General features: G+C 43.3%; 1 protein-coding gene across 1 annotated transcript; it reads right to left on the bottom strand.

The window, feature by feature from the left end:
- Nucleotides 1-5,733: 5,733 nt before the first annotated feature.
- Nucleotides 5,734-12,771, bottom strand: ubl3b (ubiquitin-like 3b). The gene is made up of 6 exons (XM_053879172.1): nt 12,625-12,771; nt 12,062-12,170; nt 9,225-9,333; nt 8,393-8,479; nt 6,089-6,166; nt 5,734-5,967 (listed from the first exon to the last, which is right to left on the bottom strand). The coding sequence occupies exons 2-6, from the start codon at nt 12,086-12,088 to the stop codon at nt 5,915-5,917; spliced, it is 354 nt and encodes a 117-aa protein (XP_053735147.1). The 5' UTR covers nt 12,089-12,170; nt 12,625-12,771; the 3' UTR covers nt 5,734-5,914.
- Between the last annotated feature and the right edge of the window lie 1,926 nt (nt 12,772-14,697).

Below are 14,697 nucleotides of genomic sequence, written 5' to 3' on the forward strand. Positions count from 1 at the left end.
TAATTTAATATAAAAATATAATTTTATAATTTTATAAAATTTATTTAATTTTGATTTTTTTTTAAGAGTTCATAAATTGTGTAAGAATTCGTAAATGTATTTAACAGCTTTACAAAATTTGTTTCAAAGCTTTTTAAATTCATTTCAGAGCTTGTAGATTTGTATCAAGAGGTTGTAGATTTGACTGACAAGATATATTCATTCTGAACTTCCCAGCCTCCATATTTTACAGTGGAACTTTATGGACTTGAGGGAGAATCTGTCAAACATGAGCATCTTCTTTGGTGCGTCATTAAAACAAAAGATTGTGTTTTTCGCTCCTACCACTAGCTACCACTCGTTCGTCTACTCAGCATGTAGGATGAGCTCTTCCTCTCTGAGGTGGACTTGTTTCTAACGGAAGGTTCTTCTACCACAGAGTGAACAGCTTGTTCTCCGGTCAACAGTAAAATATGGCAAACGTTCTTATCTCCTCATAAACATCAGCCTACATTTCTCCCGATGGAAGAATTCTTTCCAACTTGGGTCAGACAGATCACATCCTTCATCAAACCGTGCAAAAATACAAAATATGGAAAAAGTGCCGGAGTCCAGTACAAACAGACGAGAACCCTGGCTCAGACTCCACTACTGTGAAGGTCACATGACCTGCAGTGCTGCGGCACTCAGCACTTTTACCAGCTGTCAGCAGGTCCGAGCAGGTGACTGAAGTTTTTCTGTTTTATGTTCTGTAACAAGATGTGAAGCGGGAGAGAGTCCGAGTCAGATTTTTACATTATAACTCTTTTGCGAAATAAGTCGGTGCGATCGTTTGATCATGTGATCAGTCGGCAGTCAGCATAGATCAGGCCATTTCGTCCAATTAGAACGGCTTCTGCGCTTGCTGATGGGCTGGCGTCCTGTCCAGGGTGTCCCCCAGCCCTTGCCCCAGTTACCTCTGAATCTGTGCACAGCATGTTTGAAACTGAAAATAACAATATAACAAGGCGAGGATCAGTGTGAAGCGAGTCACACTGCGCTCGTGCTCCAGTCTGGTGTACACTGATAAACACTGAGCCAAAACAACAGAAAGTGTCTTTCAAACAGGAAGATGAACGTCAGCAAGACAGGCTGATGTGCTGTAGATGACTCCCTGTTGTCTCGAGCAAGTCATGTGACAGGCAGATGGAGCTCATGCGGTGTGTTGAGACCTGACTCTCACACCGACAGATAGAAGCGTCCTGCTCCACTCTTACATCACTTGTTTTTGCTCATCCATGAGAGACTCCAGGCTTCTCTCTCGCTCCCCATTTGGCAGCAGCTCTGAGAACACGTCCAGCATATTGTCGCTCAAGTCGAGCAGGACTGAGGTTCCACTCAGTGCTACCATCCGATCCGCTCTCATCCAGTTTCACAGTGTCACTTTCAACTAGGTCAGGGCCTGTGGGAGGCAAACCTGAGGTCCAAGTGTGAAGGCAGGTCTCCAGGAACCCTAATCCTCACCACCCTTGGGCTTCCCCACCAAGAGATCCCATTAGTGAGAGAAAAGCTGTAACATAGTCCCGAGTGGTTGAGTGGACGCGACCCCCGCAGCTCTGCGCTGACCTCCATCTGATCCCGCACTAACTGGAATTACAACTTCAGCTCCAGCAGCCAGAGAAAAGAGCAATGAAGTGTAAGGCATTTCCATGTCTTAATGAACAACATACACACGGCAACCACGCCAGTGAAGCGCCGTCGCGTTTGCAGATGTCATGGAAACCCACCCGGGCTGGTGGGGGGGGGGGGGACTGAATGTGAGTTTAGGACAGGAACCTGGACGCGTGTCAGTGTGGCCACGTCCCATTTTGTCAGGAAAAAGAATGTGCAGGACTTTTACTCAGTGCCATATTCACTTGTCCACACGAACAATGCTAATCTAGTGATAACAATGATGTACTAAAATAGTGATAAACAAGTAACTTACAGACAGAAGGTGTATTTTATTGCCATGCAAATAACATACAGCAAACCACATGCATCTCCCCATTCAAATCTGTGTCTGCTTTGTACAGGTGAAATGACTTGATCTTGTCAAAAGACCCAGATTAGAAATAACCCTTTAGATTTGATGAAATTGTGACTGAAAATGTGTTTTGTTTCACGCTTTCCATTTCATTCGGTTTCTACCTTGCTGCGGTGCCCATCCCAACCGCTAGGGGGAGCGGTGAGTCATATCTTGAAGCATGTCGCCAGGACAAGCAGTTACGATCAGAAATGGTCTGTCGATTCAGTTGGGGGGAGAACACGGTGCAGAATCAGCTTTATTGCCAGGGTCAGTGAGGAGCCCACCAACTAGGGAAATGTTTTGGTACCTCGTGCAATTATGAGCAAAACATCATCATAATAATAACAATAATAAGAAAATAAACAAATGCATGAACAAAAAATAGAATAATAATAAAACATAAAAATAAACAATAATAATATAAGTAACTAATCTGTAAATAAACCACAAACAACACAGGCTCAGCAAGATGAGCAGTAGAGTTGTATCGACCTTTCAGTTTATTATTCAGAAAGGTTTATTTCATATTTTCACCTCTTGAGTGACATGAACGTGTCGCACCTCCTCATCTCCTACTGAGCAGTCCGAGACTGGAGCTTGTACTTGAGTTAAAAGCACAGGGTCTGATTGACAGAATGAAAACATCGGTTTGGCGTCTGAACATTTGGTCATATCATCTGCCAGATAATCACGGCATGTATTTCGAGTCAGAATCCCTGTGAGTCTTGCACTTCAAGCATCGAGAGAGACTTGAATGTAAATGTTTATTTGGACTTTAAACACTGGGAAGTCAGTGATCAGCAGAGAAAAATAAATCAAGCCAGTGAATCGGCCAACAATGCTGATGATTGACAGCTGGAGTTTTGTCGCAAAATATCTGTGATTTACTCGTCGAGGTCAAGTAAATAAATTCAAGCTTTAAAATGTTGGGGGGGGCTTTTAGCTGTTGAAGAGGTCAGGCAGTGACAGATGCTAACATGAAGCTAGCGTGGCTCGAGACAATCGTCAATAAAATAGGGGCAGTAACCGCTTGATAGCACAAAAAGCTCACGTTAAACTTAACGTTTGCTCACTGTTTAGCTTGAGTTATATTTTGGCTTTTTGTTTCCCATCAAATGAACCTTAAAAATGTGTATATTATGGTGCTAACAAGGAAAAGGGCAATAGAACCTTCAGGCTTCAATAATGTTCCACACAGAGACACCAGGTTGGTGGTGCTAATGTTGCAGTTTACCATAGATAAATACAAATTACATTATTTTAAGTTAAAAAAAAGAATGTTTATGTATTCCTTTACGTAAAAAACAAAACATTTCACACAAACTAGCGCTGTTTTAATAGCATTAGCGCCGCGACACCGATCGCTGGACAATATTTATAAAACTCGACATCATGACTCAGACCCAAAAATCTAGTTTGACGTTGAGTGCAATGAGTCCGTTATTCGGGTCTCGAGCCTCACTTCTGATGACTTTAGCGCGTTACGTCACAGTTTACATTTGGAGCTCAATCGGGCTCCAGCGCCAGGAGCAACTGCTCCGACGCCGCTCCACAACAATCACAAGTGTGTGCGCTGGTCCAAAAACCTCACAGAAGAATGTTTGTGAAATGAAGAGGTTTGTTTCTGTTCATCAGCAGATGACGTGGGCTGATCTGCCTTTGAGGCTTCGTGGACTCCAAACTTATGCAACACACACACAGGTTTTTTTTTTGCCGGAACTGAAAAAAAATGTAATTTGAAACTTTTCAAAACGATTTAAACACACACACACACACACACACATATATATATATATATATATATATATATATATATATATATATATATATATATATATATATATATATATATATGAAGGTCTATCTTACCACAACACACGCTCTACAATGGCTCTTCACCTTTTACACAGTCACCTGGTCAAAGGTCAACACCTCTCGTGACCCCTCCATCTGTAAACATAGAGAGTCGTTTACCCAATTATGACACAGGGGAGAGAGAGACACGGCTGATCCTGAAGCGACAGCTGCTCGTTTCTTGCTCCCTGGACCGTTAATGCAACCTCTGCATGGGTGTGTGTTTTCACACTGACCCAGTGAACTTCGGTCTGCCCCGAGGACCTCCACGTTCTCACGACTCCCCACGCCATGGAGGGGAACCGCTCACCTGTCCATCACAACACTTGGCTGACCGCAATGGACAGCAAAGATGGAGGTAGAAGTGTACTCACGGCAGCGTTCTTGTCATTTTGTGTATGTGAATCTCAATTTATAAATGAAAAAAATACATCATTTTCTTTCATGAGAACCCATCGACGTGATTTGGTTGTTCTTGTGGATCCGAGCCAAGGTCAGTGGCTGCACGTTGAGCCATGTGGTGGACTACAAGTAGCGGCAGTAGGAAACCTCGCTGACATCATGTGGAGGAAAATATGAGAAGCTTCTGAAAACAACAGCAAGTCTGAGGTGGAGGTTGACAGCACTTTTCCTGACGCCGGCTGCCAAATGGCGGTGGAAAAGTGCAGCCGGCGCGGTAGGACGGACAGCCCGTGGAAAGAGTCCGAAGTAAACTGGTCCACTGAAGACGGTGATGAGCGCGTCCGCGTCGGCGCTCGACCGGGGAAACACTGACCTCTAGTGGCTGGCTCGAGGCACGACAATGAGACTGCGATCGCGCGTGAGAAGACGGCTAGATCAGTCAATAAAGCAGGCTTGTCAGACTCACTCGCCACAGGCTCCTTATTTAAAGATTTATTAATTTATGATACAAGCTTTGATATAGACCACATTGCATTTTAGTTTGTACATGGATTCATACGGACTAAACTTCATAGCAGTGACACTGATAAGACAAAAACACAAACCAAAGCACTCGATGGAAGGAATTAAAAAGTTTCTGAAGAAACGGCTCCCAGAGCAGCAACCTTGTTTATTTTTTACACCACATGCCCTCAATAGCTCTCCGAGGTCGCCTCGCTCACGCACGCACACACACCCGCACTAAAAGTCAACAAATACCTATACACGAGATAAAAATCGATATTTAAATTTCGTTATTAATGATATTACTGAATTCCACGATAAAAGGCAAACAAGAAGTAAAGACAGCATCAGCACCCGAACATCCTTTTTTTCAAATCTTCATCCGTTGGGGAGAAGCTTCCGTGTCGGGCTCCAGTCCATGTTTTCCTTTACTGCTTCTGTCTGCGAGTAACTGGCCCACAAGTCTGCGGCAGACGAGTCCAAGTGCTGACTCAGCACCGGATGGCACATTAAACCCCCCGCCCTCCGAGCAAGTCCGACCTCTATTGGTCCACACACCATAGCGAGCAGGTGCATGTGACGACACACGCCTAGCAGAGTCCTGGTGTGGCGGAGGATGGCACATGGGCTCGCTGAACTCTCTCCCGTAAAACACCAAAGAGTCCATGATGGGAGTTAAGGTTTCATGAGAGACACCTGCCATTCAACGGGTTAAGTGCAGTGAGGGGTTAACACGACTCATGTGACTAGTAGGGAAGGTTACAGCCCTCACATCCGTACAGGAACGTCCGTTTCAATGAAGAGCTTGGTGCCACTGGTGCTTCGGTGACGTCCAGCGGTGAGAAGGTCCGTGAGGGAAAAGCTAGCATCTGAAGCCGCCTAGTTCCTTAGGTTAAAAATGTTGACTATGTTGGCACAAAAAGCCGAATCCTATCCAAGAGTTCAACCTGCATGTGTGCGTGTGTGTGTGTGTGTGTGTGTGTGTGTGTGTGTGTGTGTGTGTGTGTGTGTGTGTGCGTGTGTGTGAGTGGATATGTATGTGTGTGTGTGTGTGCGTGCGTGTGTGCGTGTGTGGGTGCGTGTGTGTGTGTGTGTGTGTGGGTTTATGGAAGGATGAGGGGTCGGCATTTACAAGAGGAGGCAGCAGTTGCTTTCTGTGGTTTTTTCTCTGTTTCTCTGACCTGGGAGGGCAAAACAAGGAATTAGTGGGAGAAAAACTGAAAACCTCACATCCATCCATCTGGCGTCGATGTGTGATGCCCACTGTCGACCAGAAAGCAAGCAGAGAGAGAAGCTCCTCACCGTGAGAGTTGGGCTCTGGAAGGGTCTCTCTGGCAACCAAGTGCATGACAGTCGTCCTGCCTGGAGGCAGCTTCAGAGCTGTGGAAGCAGGAGAGAAGAGAGACAGACATGTGAAAAACGCCTTCAGCCTCATGTTGGTTTGTTCATCTTGACTGAGACAACCAGCAGACTATGACCTCAGGAGCAGCGTGGAGCAGGGACGACATACTGTAAATGGAGATTGTACTATAAACAATATGGGACACAATGTTCATAAGAACCTGACATAAACATCTTAATCTTATTTGGAACGAGGTCAATGGTCTGATTATTGCAGCCGTTTCAAGGTTTAGCCATTGAGAAATCAAGACTCAAACATTTACGACTTCACTGTCTCCGGACTGTTCTCCGACCCTTCTCGCTGTCAATCACTACAAAGTACTAGTATAAAAACAGCCTACTACCTACAGCAAATTGACTTTAAACAGTTGAACTGAGTGAGCGTGAGAACCTCATGTTTCCTCTCCATGGAGTATGAGAGCTAAGCTACGTTTCATTTGGTTATATTGAAGATAATCCACTGTATTTGCTGCTGACTGGCTGATGATGCCTCATGTAATACACTCAGCAGACACAACAGGCTTGTGCGTCCAGACAGATGAAGCCAGTCATATTTTTTTTTTCAACATTCATGAGCCAGTGGAAAGTTTATCCTCAACTCAGCAGTGATCGACGGTATCATAAATACACCGACAAATCCTCTCAGACGGGAAACTTCACCTGACAGGCTTAAGGTGATTTGCAGTCTGACTCAAAGAGGAAATGACCAGCTGAAGTCTCAGAGTTCAGAGGCGGACAGCAGAGATGATTTACACTCCACATCCTGGGAACAGCACTGTTTCCTGTGAGCACCAAGTGGCTTCTTTGTCTGTACTGGCTGCCCAACATGTGATGACATTAGTTTCTCATCTTTCTAAACATGGTCTTGATGTCATCTTGTACCAAACATGACCTTGAAAAGTTCTAGCCAGTATCGGACAGAGAACATGTACACTTTTAAACCTTTTTAAGTTTTTATGAAATGAAATATTCAAACTTTGACATCACGTCTTCTAAAGGTGCTGACTTGATAACGGTTTGAGATGAAGGCATGTTCTCTAAATGTGACCCAAAGTTGCATATCCTGACATCACCAGGCGGCAGCCATTGTGAATGACGTAACTTAGACAGATTATCTGACCCACTGCTCCAGTCTGATCCAGACCTCCTGTCACTACGCACAGAAGCAGCATCACTTTCTGTCTCACCCTTCGACCAGGTGGGACGTTTACGATCACTATGAACTCCAGACTTTGAGAGAAACATGCTTCATAGAGTGGCTCAGATTGGAGCTACAGATGTCGGCTATCTTTGTAGTTTGGTTTGTTTAATGCAGCGCAGCTGCCTGTGGCACCAAGAGCTAAGTGTCTAATCTAATTCATTGAGCAATCACCATCAATCTCCATCAAAATCCACAGAAACATTTTCGAATGGTCCTTCAACACACGAGGGGCAAACTGAGCGCTCCACACAAAAGTAGATCCAGAGACTGGGGAAGGCGAAAGCTGCGTTTAACCGGACAAAAGATCTATGAGATGACATCATGAGTGCGATGCTAACCACAGTCTGTGACATGAGATTAGAAAGTCGGAGATATTCTCCAAAAAGTGTTACAGAAGATATGACTATTTACAAAAGGATTTGAAACTAAATGCTGCTTCATGGTGAGACAGATGTATTTATTCCATGTTTACAGATGTGCTGTAGCAGAACTCCAGTTAAATCATTCACCAGTTATTTTATGAACAACCGAGCCTGGACATTGGCAGGTTATGCAATGGCTGTTCGTTCATAACAGGGCATGGAGTCTTGTCTCACAACAGATTTCATGTTCAATTGTAACAAAGCATGTGACACAGTTCGAGTGACTCTGTGGGTGATTTGGTTTGATGATAAAGTGTTTATGAATGGAGCAGGTACGAGAGCAGAAGTCTGGCTGCTCAACTGGCAGAGGTTCAACAACCAAACCAAAACGACTCCACCAGCCACGAAGGTCATTCAGACCGTCATTGTCCCAGCCACCATTTCACCCTTAAATATGGCCTTTAACAAAAATTCTTCAAAGTTATCAATCCTGTCCACAGAAGAGTGGAAATGAATACATTTTATTAGAACTTTTGTTTTTGTCCACAACCACAACAGATGTAAACCTACTTCATGAGAATCCTACAAGTGTTTTTCACAGACTATAGATGAGAAAGTGCTCATCCGTGAGGTGGGTCTTACCTCCAAGGGTCACGTTGCCGTGAAGGAAGCGGCCCTGGAAGATGAGGCGCAGTATACTGGGGCTGCTGACTTGCTCCTCCTCCCATCCTTGGTGAGTAAAATATAGAGTCAGAAACAAAGACCACACACATAAGCTATGCATCACATGGTTATCACTCAGTCCGTCGTTTGAAAATAGTGTTTGTATTGTAATAACGCACAAATAAAAACTAATTTACAAATGCAGCCGCAATAGCAGGGACTTATCTTTGTCTTCAGTCTTTGTATAATTGACAGGTTTTATTGCAAAAGACAGACCTGTGGTTCTGATGTTTTTATCACTCAGTCCCAGAAGATTCTGACATCCATTAACATGCGGCACATGCTGGCGCCAGCCGAGACGCACGCCTATTTGACAAACATTCAACTGTCTCCCCATTTTGCCTTGGGTGTGTATTTTTGTTGAGAGGGCTCCTTTTGGATTCAAGTCCAGGAATGCTCTTGAAATTAATCACAAAAATGCTATGTTCAACCAAGAGGTGATGCTTCACACTCTTCAAACCTGTCAGTAATGATCAATAATTCCAAGTCAAATCGACAAACTTTTGTTCTATTCCATTATCATACTTAAGAAGAAAGGAACCAATCAGAGTCTTTTGTCGCACCTCAGGTGGTGCAAACACAGATGTGTATGAGGTATAAACTGAACATCTACATGTATTTTGGGAGGATACTGCAAGAGAGCACAGCAGGACGGTTTCGACACGTGGTAGTTTTTTGAGAAACAGGTTAAACGGTCACATGAAACATATGACAGCAAACAAAGAGCTGAACACAGCAGAACATACAGTACCTGCAGGCCAATTGTCGAAGACGTGCTTGGCGATGTCGGTCGCCGAGTCATTAGGGGAGAAAGTGAAGTCTTGTGTTTTACCGCTGACCAAGATGAGGCGGAGGTGCACCTAGGACATCAAACCACAAGACATGTTATTGCTAATCGCTTGTTGCTGGAGTCAAGCACAGGCTTCGGCCGCACAACTGGAATCTCCCCACTTCCTCTAACCTCCGCAGACATGAGGTGACGCGCTGAGGACTCTGGCATTCCAGTCTAATTAGATTTCTCCACAGCAGATATCCACTCTTTCACCGGGGACTTCATTCACCGCGGGCCCACGCCAAACTGAGCCCCTGTTGCTGGAGAGTACAACAGAGCGGGGCGGGGCTGAGGGGGGAGAATACTGGCCCTTTAGTTCCTGAGTGCAGCAAGCTCTTCTATGGGCCACTGGACTAATGCGATAACCCCAGGTGTCCCAGACAGCTCTGGGCCATGTTATTAAATTTACATGGCCAGTGCGTAGCTGTGAGGGGGGGGTGTCCCTGTGTATGTGGAGGTCTCCAGAAGAAGGGCTTCATTATACGAATTCAAAAACAAATTCAATAAAGGGATTCAGGGAGTGACACCAGCCACAGAGAGGAAATCATCAGGATATTAATTCAGATGAGATGCTTCCACTATTCACCAAGTATCGACACAAATCTGCCTGATCCAGTTTTACTCAGGATCTTTGTTCTTAGACAAAACGAAATTTGCTGAGCTCAGGAATTCCAATGCTCAACCACCGCACAACTGAATTCCAGTATGAGGGCAACTGCAGTAAAGCAAAAATGAGCATAATCGGAGAAAAGGTCTCAAGTATAAAGACTGCCATCGAACCGCTTCCTCCTTCGGTCATGACTGTAAAGCTGTTAACACAGAATTAAATCTAGCCATTCTAAACATTAATTTTTAGGAGTAAAGCATCACCGTGGCAGCAAAGAGCCATGTGGGCCATTACCAAAATGGAAGCAACCAACTCATGTATTTGTACTTCAGTCTACAGAAAAGCAATTGCAACTGGTGGGTTGTTCGTTGAATAACATACAACTGCTTTTGTTTGTCAGCATTAGAACTCAAAGGAGTTCAACACAAGTCACTTGTCGAAGTGACAGGAGTATTTGTGTGACTTCAATTTCTATGCATCACGTATAACAGTAGAGAACAAAGGGACACTACCCTGTGGCGTGACGTCAGGGTGGGACGACCCACTCTCTGATCTGTTTACAAATACAATCCTCCCCTGTGTTCCCTTCCCCTTCCCCCTCTGAACCGAATAACCTCCATGTGGGGTCACATACCCATGTCATCATTAACAAGGCTGGACCCCATCCCTTTCATCCCCCCAGAAAAATGAAAACAAAGGCAAATCTGCCTGTTAACCCATGGCAACATCCTGTATCAAAAAAGTCACATGGTCCTCCAACCAAACAACAGACATCATTCCGATGCTGGGCGGAGTGACTTCATGTGACTAATGGAGACATGAGGAGCTTACATTTGTACATTTAGTGTAGACATCTAGAAGAAGGAAATATCTGTGAATTTACCTTGTTAGTAAGTTAGTAAGCACGTGTCATACATGAAAGAAACATTTTGTAAAAAACTTAGGGAAAAATAATTCAACTATAACTATGAAGACAAAACAAGCAAATAAATAGATAATGTGAATAATATTATGTATATTAATATTATACTACTACTACTACCAATAATAATAATAATAATAATAAGACCCCCATCATGATTGATGATGGAGTGTTTAATATCTCGAATTGACTTTCTGGGTGACTGAATTGTGCTTTTTGATCTTGCCTTGGTGTTTATGTGCCTCTGCTACTGTGACTACTCTGAGAGTGAGGGGGGGTGAGGGGCGGGGGTGACCAGTGTAGGATTCAGAACAAGGGTACAATCAATTGGCGTCTAAACCTTGAAAGGAAAGTAGGGCAACGTTTTAACTGAGATTAGACAGATGGCGTTCACAGGAACTGTCTCAGCTAAGTGTTTATGGGCAGTGGCTAATCCACGAAACACCCCCCACGCTACCTCCAACCCCACCCTTTTCACACCATCACCACCTCCCTTAGACTCTTCAATTACTTTAACTTGAAGAAAAGTTTACGCAACTCTAAGAGAGGGACAACAGCACTGGCATCATGAAAACATTAGTTGACAGCATTGTGTGAAGCAGACGTCAGCTTTATCCTCGTAAAAGTTTACGATGCATTTCTTTTAGAACACAACAGAAACAACAGCATATTACGTACTATATAATGTATGTACCATATTACTTCCAAGAGGATTTTCAATATGTCAAGAACAGCAAGTTTTTGTCTTCACTTAGACTCAACAAGAAATACCTCTACTAATACAGTTATCCAACATCTGTTGCTTAAGGATCTTCACCATGTCAGTCTGCTCTCTCTCAGGGATCAGTCGACCTGCTTCTGATCAGATCAGCTGCTCTACCTCAAGACTCTAATGGCTGATGAAGAAGACAAACCAGCAGTCGCTCAATCCAATCTCTCATTAACACCACTAATTGGTCAAAGTGAGCTCTAATTGACCTAAGTTCCGCTCAATGCACTTGTTACAGAACGTTGGACTGGCCTCTTGGACTGAGCAAAATGATTTTCATCCCCACTGACGTAGTCACTGACGTAGAAGAGCTGAGGGATGTTGTACATATTGAAGATGGTAAACGACTTTATGGTCATTTACTAAACAGCTGATCACTGCAGTTGACCTCCCGCTGTACTTTTCAAATAATCTTTATTTTCTTGGTACTGTTGTTGTCACACTAACTGTCCACTCACCACATCGAGCTCTCTCTGGCTGGTCATGGCTCAGGAGGAAGGAAGGCCGAGGATGAGGAGCTGAGAGGTAGACTGGGGCGCTTCAGCAGCTAGAGAGGGGGCTCGAGCCCTGGTACACACAAACACACACCATTACCACACAGTCGATTTACTAAGACATAACATCTCGATTCACAATAAACGGCTGACCCTCAACTTCTAAACATTACCTATCAAACCGTAAACACCTGTCATTGTTACATAGTCAATAAATAAACCTCCGCACCATCACAGATAGTGGCTAACACTGCGAGCGTGTTTGCGACCGGACCTTCGCTGACAAAACCTGGGCATTTTAATCGACTGAAATTACAATTGGAAATAGTTAAATAGCCGTTCTACGTAACGGCGTGACGACCTTACATGTGAGAATCGACAACACAAGTTACTGTTGAAATACGGTCCGATCCGATAGGTGAAGAATGTTGCTAAGCTTAGCATTAGCATACGCGGCTAAAGATGGCTCGTAGTAGCTAACAGGCTAAATAGGCATCAGACAGACGGTTTCGACTCGTCTACATCACCTGCATCTGATGTTTTGTTTCGTATCAGCATTCAGTTTGGAACAAACGCCGCCAAAAGCCGTTTTCCAGGTGAAAATATCGAGTGCAGATGGATATCGCAGAGAGTGAGGCTCGACAGCTAATGGACGGAAAGACGCCGGATGTCAGCTGATTGTAAACATAGAAAACAAGAACAAAGACTTCTGGGTGATGAAGTCCATCCTCTACAAACCATCGATCCAAACAAACATGTAAACTGCTCTTGAAGGGTGGACAATATATTAAATACAATGTTGACAAATCGCAATATTCCGCGGGCAGTGTTTAAAACGCGGTTGTTTCTCACCGAGTATTGTTTAAATGAGAAAAGATAAATGTGTACTTAGCACTATATTACACTGCCGATGTTTTTAAATGGAAAGCAGACTCAAACACTGTAAAAGACAAAAGCATTACGTTAATGATACGCCACCAAGTAAGTACAAAGTATTTATTCAACACAAGGCTTACAATGATTCAGTAACTCTCACTGGATTCAGAAAAAAAGAAACATTGAATCTTCATATTTTGCTAATAATTACTTACTTGAAGTTGAACGGCTCATATTTTGAGATAGATAATAGAAACAAAAGCAGGTTTTACATGAATGAGTCAACTCAGTGGCTGTCAGTCTGGTTGTCAATAGATGAATAATATGGAATTTGACCGGCGCAGTAAAAGGGGCCCCGAGAAGGAAGACTTAGAAGGCTGGAGAACAGCCTGGAGTAAGTGGCTGTGGCAGGTCAACAGTCGTGGCTTCAGTCTTTACACAGAAATGCACACATTCAGAAACAGACTGGACCATCAGTATCTATTGTGTTCTTCTGTTTGGATAGTCCAAAATGCCATCAGCATAAATATAATGTATATTAGTTCTGTTTCTTCTCAGGTGCTTCAGCATTGTTAAAATGATGCTATGCTAAACAAATATCTTCCCTTGTTTTTCATCTTAATCCAGTGGGAGGCTTTGGGAGCCCAAGTCATTCCCATATGAGGTTGAAATTATTTATTTTTATCACCTCTTTAAATGAATCTTCAACATCTGTTTTCTTGGTCTATTTCTTAAAATCTGGAATGGTATAATTGTATTTGTTAAATAGCAAAGCACTCTGAGAATGCAAACTTCTGCCAACCAGCTTCAGTCCACCCCCTAAACAATCAAGTATTATTTACCTCTTAAGAGCTTTTCTTGCATTTTCCTTTGAGATTTTACACAGAGAGAGGAGAAATACATAGAATTACACAGAGCTAGTAATAACTACACTTTGTCTTGAAAGGAAAGTCGTTTTTGGAAATATGACTGATCTAGTTTGTGGACAATTACCAGTATTATTCACAATGCTGTCATCAATAATAATTCTAATATATGTCAGATTCCCATGTCATATGAAGCCGGAGACTTTACTGTACATATTCCACTAAGGATTGATTCTCAGAACTTGAACAGAATGTTCTATCCTGTTCTGTTTTCAGGAGTTGTTGTTGCATGGGTCCTGTGTCTTTGTAGGTGCTTGCATTCCTTCTTTTTTCCTCACTGAGACGACTCTACTGTCGTTGTATCACTCCAAGATGGTGCGGACAGTGTCCCTAAATGTGGCTAGTTGATTAATATTTAAGAAAACAAAGTAGCATGGTGGGGAAAGACAAAATGTAGTGTGTACAGGGGTGGTTAAGAGGTTACAAAAAAAATCCTGGATCCAAATGCCAGACTCCCAAGATTTCATCCAAATCTGTCCGATACTCAAGTTATTTTGGACACATAGAAACAAACAAATCATTGCTGTTGAAAACATAACCTTCTTGACAGAGGTACTGCAGTGGTCTCTTGTTATTATGTGGCAAGATCGGTATCTACATTACAGTATAAAATAATGCTCTGGCAACAGTCTGGTGAGACTGAAACGGTGGGGCGCCTTTTTATCATGTCCTAATACCCACTATAGTATCAGCGAGGATTCCAAGGTTCTAGGTTCATGGCAGCTTTAGATAAACAAACTGTCCACAGATTGAAGTGATGTCACCCAGATGGGAAAGGCCAATTGGATTAAAGAGCTT

This window comes from Synchiropus splendidus, chromosome 11 (genome assembly GCF_027744825.2).
Source record: "Synchiropus splendidus isolate RoL2022-P1 chromosome 11, RoL_Sspl_1.0, whole genome shotgun sequence".
In the NCBI taxonomy this organism is placed as follows: Eukaryota; Metazoa; Chordata; class Actinopteri; order Syngnathiformes; family Callionymidae; genus Synchiropus; species Synchiropus splendidus.

What these genes read in the sequence shown, in the direction of transcription:
- ubl3b (XM_053879172.1), bottom strand. Translation starts at nt 12,088, where the DNA reads ATGACCAGCCAGAGAGAGCTCGATGTG. An exon ending in GCCAGAGAGAGCTCGATGTG is followed by an intron (nt 9,334 to 12,061) that starts GTGAGTGGACAG and finishes TTGATGTCCTAG; the next exon opens with GTGCACCTCCGCCTCATCTT. An exon ending in CTTCGACAATTGGCCTGCAG is followed by an intron (nt 8,480 to 9,224) that starts GTACTGTATGTT and finishes TTACTCACCAAG; the next exon opens with GATGGGAGGAGGAGCAAGTC.